The 9,709-nt window shown below is 41.9% G+C and overlaps 1 protein-coding gene across 1 annotated transcript in view; it reads left to right on the top strand.

Annotated features, from left to right (window-relative positions):
• The first annotated feature begins 1,329 nt into the window (after positions 1-1,329).
• EIF3B (eukaryotic translation initiation factor 3 subunit B) overlaps positions 1,330-9,709 on the top strand; it is a 30,061-nt gene continuing 21,681 nt past the window's right edge. The window contains exons 1-5 of the mRNA XM_088452043.1: positions 1,330-1,693; positions 6,335-6,527; positions 8,310-8,429; positions 8,532-8,589; positions 8,719-8,847. Of these exons, the coding sequence (XP_088308169.1) occupies positions 1,507-1,693; positions 6,335-6,527; positions 8,310-8,429; positions 8,532-8,589; positions 8,719-8,847 (687 nt within the window). The 5' untranslated portion in view covers positions 1,330-1,506. The remainder of the gene's footprint in view (positions 1,694-6,334; positions 6,528-8,309; positions 8,430-8,531; positions 8,590-8,718; positions 8,848-9,709) is intronic.

Genomic DNA, 9,709 nt, shown 5'->3' with positions numbered 1-9,709 from the left:
CATTAGGGGGGATGTCCAAGGGGTTCAGAATGGTGTCCCGACATTTTACCTTAAAGTAAAGATTTTCCCTACCATCTCTCCCACTCTGACTGGTTCAGTGCGAGTTGATAATTGGCTTGCACAATTAATTCACAGAGGAAACAGCAACTTGCACCTCGCAGCTCGCACCTAATTGAATTGACCCCTAGATGTGGAAACAGATAAATCCACATTGCAGCTTGCATATTGAACTCTTAAAAGAGTTGAATGAGCATTGTTTGGCATCGGCAGGGGTTAAAGTGGGCCGGAATGGGGCGGAACTGCGTTCCGTCAGTTCTATTTGAAGGTGAAACACCAGACCACCTTACCTGACCAATCAGCCCTGCGCCGCAGGGAGGCGCCTGGCTGGAGTACATTTGCCGGACACCCACTGAGATTTTGCTACCAGCGGGCGCCCGGCTCCTTCCCTTCAGCGGCAGCCGGTGGCTTGGAGTTCACTCCAGAGTTCCAGCTCCCGCAGTGGACACTATGGGAGAGACGTCATGACATCTCTCCCATAGTTCCGAGGAGCAGCCAGTCGGACGGCAGCAGACGCAGGAGAGGGGTTTATGGTAAGTATTGTGTGTTACTGTTTCTGTTTGTGACCATCTGACCTTCCATCCGGCAGACTCCAATGATTGATGATTTTTCGGGGAATCGGTAAAATATTACATGTTAAAATCCCCAGACTGTCAGATTCTGATAATTTTTGGGTCAGAATCTTCGAATCGAGATTGTCCAACATGTTGGATTTTGCCGATTAATCGACCCAGGCAGCAGCAAAACTGGGAATTGCCCTGATAGATGCCTGATGTATGTATAACCAGTTTTACTTGTACGGTAATGATAGCCAAGTCAGGGTATGCCAAAGCAGAACACATGAAAAGAATGACTATATTCCCTGCACGGTATCTGTGTCTATGGGAACACATGGGAATATTTAGTGGCTATGGCAAAAGTAAGTTTTGTCAACTATTGAGAAATACAACAATAACTTCATAATGAACATTTTCAGTGCTTATGAGGATGATGACACTGCCGTAAAGAGAGACGGCTGCAGATTACGACACTTGCGAGGCTCTCAGCTCAGGGCAGCAGTCACACTTAGCAGTATGGGGGGGGGGGGAACACAGAACAGCCGCCGTCGCCATGTTGGGTCAATCCATTTCTGTCATTTGGGGGGGTTAATTCCTCCCTGCAAGCCGTTACATGGATGTTAGCTGCAGGTCACAGTATACGACCATTAGGCGACTGTACAAATTATGGCTAATCCCGTCGGCGGGTGGTCTGCCCTCGATAGCGCAGCCTGTGTGAGACGGAGCCGGGGTTTGGGCGGTGACCTCCCCTCTCCCCGGACGTGGACCGCTCCTTTTCCGCCCTGCGCCGGGTCCAGTGCACATGGCCCGCTAGTGCCGCCAAGCCGGGACCTCTATTCAGCGGCGACCCCAGCGTAGGAGCGGGCACCTTAGCCCCTTAGAGCAGTGAGAGATGCACCAGGCGGAGAACGCGTGTGACGGGCCGGAGCCTGATATGGACGAGGCGGAGGAGGAAGAGGAGCCTGTGGCCGAGGCCACAGAGGAGGAGGAGGAGGACGACGAGGAGGAGGAGGACGAGGATGAGGACGGGATGGCGTTCAGTGACCCGGAGGACTTTGAGGACAACATCAGCGAAGAGGGTGAGGCGGGCAGCGGGTGCCCGGGCAGTGCCCTGCCATTATTTGGGGGCGGCAAGCAGCAACAGGTGGATAGATTTGGGCAGCCGAGGCCTTGCAGCAACCACAAGTCCCAGCGTGCACTGCCAGGCTTGGAGCAGAGGCTACCTAGCTAGGGGCAGCAATTAGGGCTCTTGGAGCAGAGGCTAGCCAGCTAGGGGCAGCGGTTAGGGCCGTTCATCATCTGCAATTGACAGTCTCCATTATCTAAGCATATGGGAAGTGCTAGAATAATGGGTGCTAAGCTTGTTCCCTGGGCACTGCCAGTGATATAAAGCTCCTCTATGAGATGCATTGTTTTGTGCTGTGTTGTAGAAGTTAAGATCAATATTCTATATCTGTATCTTTTGGGGTAGATGCAGTTAGGTGTGGTTCGCGTTGCTTCCATGTCACTCCTATGTCACAGATTTTTGTTTGTTCTCTTAGAGGTGTATACAAAATTCTGTGATTTTTGCCGCATTGCTGGGGGTACTGTATATGGCAAATATACGTGCACCCTGACATTGCGCCTTCCAGTTTAATTATTTTCTTTGGGGACAATTTAATTGTGATTGCCTGCGATCCTGTGTGCATGTGCCTCACTTAGGGTAGCCATGAGTTTGCCTGTATTTGTACACACACCCTATGGGCTGCAAACAAGAATTGGTGAAATCAGGGTCATTTGGTGTACCATTGCCAGCATGCCAACAGCGCATAGCCTCCTTTTGTCATGTGTGGAATTTAGGTAGTTCCTTTGGGGCATAACTTACATATGACACTTCGGTACCCAGAGTACTTGCATAATCCTTGTGTCAATAACAAGATGCAGGGAACAAATATCTTTTTGGAGCACACTTAGGCCCCACAGAAAGAGTATTGTCACCTACTTCTTGTTACTGTCAAATATCTATTACTTCTGTGAGCACCATCGAGAGTGCAACACTGACGCTCTGTCATTATGTTGGTTGTTACTTAAGAACTACTCTTAGTCGTGTTGGGGATCAATTCTAGGGGCATATGTATCAAAGCTTGATGTGAGATATATATCACCGACCAATCTGCTTTTAACCTACATTTTGCAGGTTGTTTAAGAAATGATAGTAGCTGATTGGTTGGTGATATAATTTCACAATTTTATCACACATCAAGCTTTGATACATATGCCCCTGATATAATCTGTTTATGAGTACTGTAGTAGATGCACAGTATACATCTGATCCCACCGTCCTTTGATGGTAATGGGAAAAGTAAAAACTGCAAGCTGTGCTTCAAAACATGCATTGTAAGGACACTTTGGCAGAATAGCTGTCTGTGTGATAGTGCTATGTAGAGCACTGGCAATTGTTAGTAATCTTGTCAGCACAGCATGTGTGTGTTCCCAGCCATTACCAGAGATTATCTACTACTGTATATCTGTTATTGGTTGGCTGAGAATGTATAACATGACCTCCCTTTATTACACTACAGTGTGTGTGTGTGTGTATGTATGTATGTATGTGTATATATATATATATATAATTTTGTACTGCTTACTCTTTGATTATATACCTTTTTATTGGATAGTTTAGGTTACAAGACCCACAAATTTCTGAGTTTGTATGAGATTGGGCTTTGACTGTTTTATGCTTAGTGATATTCTCTATTGGGTAATTCCTTTTTTTTTATTTTTACTTCTCTGTGTCTAATTTTCTGTTGCACCTTTTACACTTTGTTCTTGTCATTCGTCTCCTTTTATCCTTCAATAAAGAAATTTTTTTTTTTTTTAAAAGAACCCCAAGTAACGGAAAGGTAGCATATATTTCCACCCATATTCAGAACAGAGCCATACACCTCACCGTGTCCACATCAGCAACACATGCACTTGGTATGAAACCAGTCGTGATAATCAGTGTGTATTTCCACCTGCTTTGTAGCTGGGGCATAAGATATGCAAACCTGCCCAATATACTCCATATTGACATAAACACACCTTTCCTGTACTGTCTGCATTGCAATGATCCTTCCCACCTCTACAAAAGCAGGCTTCACTTGCAGAATTGTGGAAGTCTGCATAGACGTATAGTGTGCACCCAGAGCTTTTTCGTGTAGGATACTGTATGCAAACTAGATCGTGTCCCATTCGGCCTCAGGCTCAAAGAGAACATGTTCATGTCTGGGCAACCGTGCTGTAGTGCAAACCGTGCAGATGTAGTGCAGATGCAATTATCTTGTCGCAGTCAATGTTATCGTAAGCTGGGTACACATTGGAGCGATGTTCCGATTTGGCCAAATTGAAATGGCATAACGTGCAGTGTGTATGCGCAATATGCCAGGTTGCGTGCAACGCTGTCAGGTTTGTTGTGCTGCACATTTTACTTCACGATATTGCACGTGGCGCTATGTAGTGTCATGGAGGATGGAACAAGTGATTGTTCCAACGTTCATTACATCTTTCCGATGTGTACCCAGGATCCGATATGTTGGCCCGTCGGACCGACATATCGTCTGGGTACACATCGCTGAGTGTTTACCCAGCTTTAGTTGGACCAACCAACAACTTATCTACCACACAACACATCCATTCATTTTAGTAGACTTTTGGTTATATTTTCCAGTGTTCAGTGTGCTCCGTTATATCCATGTCACATAACCCCACTCTGTTATAAAATCTCTTCTAATCTCCACTTTATCTATTCCTCCTCTGTGGGGGTGATTCAATAGCGCTGGGAGGGAGCTCCTGGAGCTATTCAATTCACCACAATGTTTATTCCTACGAGAAGTGGTTAAGTCAGAATGCCGGTTGTTGCGACTTAACCACAGTGTTTAGTTGCGAGAACCGGCACTCATAGGGGCTATTAAATTTGATGGCAAAAAGTCAGAGGTCTGACTTTTCGCCATCGCAGGTTTTTCGGGGATAAAGTATCGGGCGCCTGCCAGCTTTATTCCCTTATTAAATTAGGATCATGCGAAAACGGGAGCCGGTGGAAACGTAAGTATCGAAAAAATCAGGGAATTTTCTGGAAATGTTCCTTGGACCCCCTAAGATGTCCAGACATGGGGGATCGCTATGGGTACCCCCGTTTTTGCCTGCTGAAAGTAATCGGGGGTTTTAAATAGTTGCGGCAGGTGCATAAATGCGCCTGTGAAGAAGGGGTTCTGATCTGAACAACTTAGCTTTTTTTTTTTTTGATAAATTTGGGCTACATGAAAATGTGTGTAAGCATATTTTTAAGCCCCTTAAATGATTTTTAAAAATTCTTAAAAACTGCACCTGCCGCTACCTCCCGCAATGAAGAAAACACCTGCCGCATACTTGGAAACCCCTCTGGAATCTATTTAGCTACTTTAGTATTTTGTCCCCCATATTTTTTTTTTTTAATCCCCAAAATGCAAGTAAATTTTTTTGGGGTGTCCCGATTTTTTAATTTAAACTCTTTTTGACACACATTAATTTTACGGGACATTCCCAGGGGTGCAAGATTTTTTTTTTAAGCTTGCACCCCTAAACCCCAATTCTGCACTTTTTTTCGCCATGAAATTGAATATGGGGATAATTAAAACAGGCGATAACGGGTTTTCGCCTCAAATTGAATACTGCCCTTAGACTAAAGTGCAGGCCGCGAAGCCAGAAATCAGCCTCGCAGCTGGCACTTTAGTCAGATTTCTCCTTGCACCCTGAAGAGGGTGCGAGAAGAAATCATTAGTTGGCCTAAACAGCGTGCTGAATTGAAGAATAGTTCCAGGAGCTTCCTCCCGGCGCTATTTGAATCGCCCACTTTGTGAGGGTATTTCTGCTATCACTTTTGGCCTACAATTCATTGTCATATTAGTGTATCCCTGGCCTGTATCAGATCCACGGTGTAATCTAAATTTGTGATGTGACTAGCCTCTCTGAAGCGGTCATTCCATTTGTGTGTATGTATATGTGTGTATATGTGTATGTGTGTGTGTATGTATATGTATATGTGTATATATATATATATATATATATATATATATATATATACACACACACACACACACATTGAGTCTCCCATATCCATATATTCTGCAATACGGAATATTTTTAACATGACTGATAAAGTGAAACCTTTGCTTTCTGATGGTTCAATGTACACAACCTTTGTTTAAAGCACAAATTATTAAAAATATAGTATAAAATAACCTTCAGGCTGTGTGTATAAGGTATATATGAAACATAAATGAATTTCATGTATGTACACACTTTTTTTGATGCACAAAATTATTACAAATATAGTATAAAATGACCTTCAGGCTGTGTATAAGGTATATATAAAACATAAAATCATTCTGTGTTTAGATTGGGTCCCATTCCCAAGATATTTCATTATTTTATCCAAAATACGGAATATTCCGATATCCAAATTACCCTTGGTCCCAAGCATTTTGGATATGGGAGACTCAACCTGTATATACACACACACAATTTATTATATACTTTTTTAAAGGAAAATTAAAATAGAAAGTCAGTCATTTGTGTTGTGTTCTAATAGTTGGTGTGGAATTTAGTTTGTAAAGTAGTTTGATTATTACTAAATCAGTTGCGTCAGTTGAAAAGGAGCTTGAAAGCCTATTGACATATGTAGCCTTACTTCTATACGCTGACATGGATTTTTGTTCCTCCAGAGTTGCTGGGTGATGTCTTGAAAGAATGCCCCCAAGAAGCTGATGGTATAGATTCTGTCGTTGTGGTGGATAACGTGCCGCAGGTGGGACCTGACCGTTTGGAGAAGCTAAAGAATGTAATCAATAAGATTTTCTCAAAGTTTGGAAAAATTACTAATGAATACTATCCGGATGCAGATGGATTAACTAAAGGGTATGCATATGTAAATGACAGTTTGTGTTGAATAATTATCATATTTATATGGCGCCGCAAGGATTCCGCAGCACCTTAGAAAATACATAAACAAATGAGTGAACAAGAAAACTGAAAAACAGTACAAAACAATGCAGGATGCTTTGATGTTCTAGTATGTTTTATATTATGGCCCGAATTCAATTAGATGCGAAAAGTCGGAAAGGTTTCGCCTGACGCGAAAACTTTTCGCACGCGTCCCCGCTTTTCGCCCTATTCAATTCCAAACCACGCGAAAACGGCAAGCGCCGAATACGGAACAGGTGGAAAGTACAGTCATAATTGGAAAAATCAGTCTGTACCCCAAAAAAAGATGCACTAACAGGGAATTAATGTAGATGTGTACTAATAGCCCTAATAAAAGTGTTGGGGTACTTAAGTAGTTTAAATTGCTTCTTATTAGCCTCTCTGCATAAGTGGTGAAGAGTGGCATATAGCAGTAGTTTTTGGTGAAAATAAGTAGTCCAGTCAAATTTGGGGTACTTGAATATGGGTGCTAGCATATTTTTATGTCTCTAAAGTGAACTTTAAAAAAAAAAAAAAAAAAAAAAACACACCTACGACATGCCCCTGCAATCCTAAAAATACCTGACCCATTCTTGCAGACCCCCAAGAAGTCTATTTCGCTAGTTTTTAGGCTTGTTCCCCCACTTTTTACTTTGTCGCCCCAAATACTAAAGTAATTTTTTGAGGTGTTCTGAGGTATTATATTTTTTTTGCAGATTTGTCCTTTGGGGGGCTGTTTTGGGTGGTTTCCCCATGTTTGCACCCCAAAGTAAAGAATTTGCACTTATATTCACCTGGTATTCATAGGCGAATCTTTTTCGCCTACTTGATTACTTTGAGTTTCCTCTTAGGCAAAATCGTCCTGGAATTGATTATGGAGATACTTTGAAAACAGGCGGAAAGTACGAATCCGTAGAAACTTTTCGCCAAACGTCACTTTTCACATCTAATTGAATACGGCCCTAAGTTTTACTTTGTAATCGCTATGCTGGGTACAATTATATGATAATTATTTACTAGTTCTTTGAAGTATTTAGTTTTCTATATTTTGCTTCTGATTCAGAATCAATCTTCACTTTATTGCCATACACTACTCGCAGACCTATAATTTTCTTCATTGCAATTAGATTTAACTTAAGACCATGTACAATTGCGAATAATTCCTATATTCAAGATTCATAACTTTCAAAACTCTTTAATATTCTGCTAGTGTGCCCTAATAGGGACAGTGTGTTATTGGCTGACTTCTTTCCCTTCCACCGTTTGAGAAGTAGATGCTTTTTGGCCATGATAAACTATTTTCACAGTGGCACAGTAGTTAAACAAGCCCACTCCCTAACACTCTTATACTTTCAATATCCTATTAAAAGCCCCAAAGTGAATATGTTCCCTGTTTCTTTCAAACTACATGACTGTTGTAATGACACATAGAGAGTTAATTCACACATCAACAAGATATACAATGCAGATGCCAGAGGTAGCGGGTCTCTCAATATAAGGAAGGGAGGTAGATAATCTCTTGATAAGTCCTACATATCTTCTGACACTTACATATTATCTGGTTTCTGGAAGCTATCTCTGCTGGCTTTTGTATTTGGTCCTATGGTTTAGTGATTGGTACTGTAGTGACCCTATTCTGTTGTATGTTCCTTACCTGATTTTCATTGAGTGCACAGGAAGCCTACAACTCTAATTATGTGTCACTTTGAGAGTTTTCTGTTCTTCCTGCTGTCTTAGGTATATTTTCTTGGAGTACGCACTACCTGCTCACGCTCAGGATGCTGTGAAGAATGCAGATGGCTATAAGCTGGACAAGCAGCACACCTTCAGAGTGAATCTATTCACAGACTTTGATAAGTGAGTGTTTGCTCTTTCCATTTCAGTATAATAGGATAATTTGACAGGCGACGGAGAGTCTGTCATTGTCCGTATTTCAGCTGCTTTAATTTTGTCTTGCAGATATATGGTCATTAGTGATGATTGGGAAGTTCCTGAAAAACAGCCCTTTAAGGACTTTGTAAGTAAATCTTGTATTGCCATCTATAAGCAAAAAAAAATATATAAAATTGTCATTTTTACAGTACAATTTTATAATCCCACATCCTTCAGGAAGGTGGCCTGATGTGTCTTGGATTTTCTCTTCTAGGGTAACTTGAGGTCATGGCTTGAGGATCCAGACTGCCGCGATCAGTTCAGTGTTATTTTTGAGTCTGGTGATAGAACGACAATCTTCTGGAATGATGTTAAAGAACCAGTTCCCGAGGAGGAGAGACCTGTAAGTTGCTCTTGATTTACCCACTCTTCTACAGTTTTTTTTTTTAATATAACACAGTATCGTCTTCTGTGTGGTTATCACCTGGGATGCAGCTTAACCGTATCAGCCCTGAGACAAATTGGATGTCTGTCCTGTGCTTAAAGTAGTCTTTTACCTCCAAGGAGAACATGCTCAGTACACAAATGATCGGTTTGATTGCTTTATAGGGACTTAAGCTGAAGGCACCAGCTTGTACACACCTTTTTGTCTTCCCTGATCCAGGACATAAGCAGTACAGGACTTCTCTCACCATGTTCCAGATTACGGTCATTAAGTGGTGATGATGGGTAAAGGAAGACTGATGTGTGCAGAAATGTTGTTTTCCATGTTAGAGACATTAGAAGTAGGAGTGATCTAGGAGAGAGTTGCTCTAATAGTGCACTGTTCAGGTTTGGTTAGGGAATGCTTTATTACTACCTATTTACAGTCTAGCATGGTTTCACCTCTGGCAGTACAAACCCATTGTCTTGCTAATGTTCATGGGAGAAGACCATTAAACACACTTCCTACCTCTATGTTGCTGGTCTACTGGGACTTTATCTGTTTACACGATTAATGAGCCTTTTACGAGTAAATATAATAAGTCGCGGTCTTCAAAGCAGTTGTGGTTTTCAAGAGGCAATGTTATTAAATTCAAAACCAGGAGTATTTTGTGTTACATATTATTGCCCCTTTTTAAATCCAGCAGCTGAAACAACATGTGAATGGCTTTGAAAAGAACCATTTTGTAAATTTGCCCTTTAATCTGAATTAAGTTGACACTTTCAGGTATAGAGAGCACTTTTCTAGCTTGACTATACAGATGTGTCCTTGCTCATCTAGC

This window comes from Taudactylus pleione, unplaced genomic scaffold (assembly GCF_031769625.1).
Source record: "Taudactylus pleione unplaced genomic scaffold, aTauple2 ptg000032l, whole genome shotgun sequence".
In the NCBI taxonomy this organism is placed as follows: Eukaryota; Metazoa; Chordata; class Amphibia; order Anura; family Myobatrachidae; genus Taudactylus; species Taudactylus pleione.
Note: the sequence above shows the minus strand (reverse complement) of the source record. Positions and strands in the feature narration are given on the sequence as shown.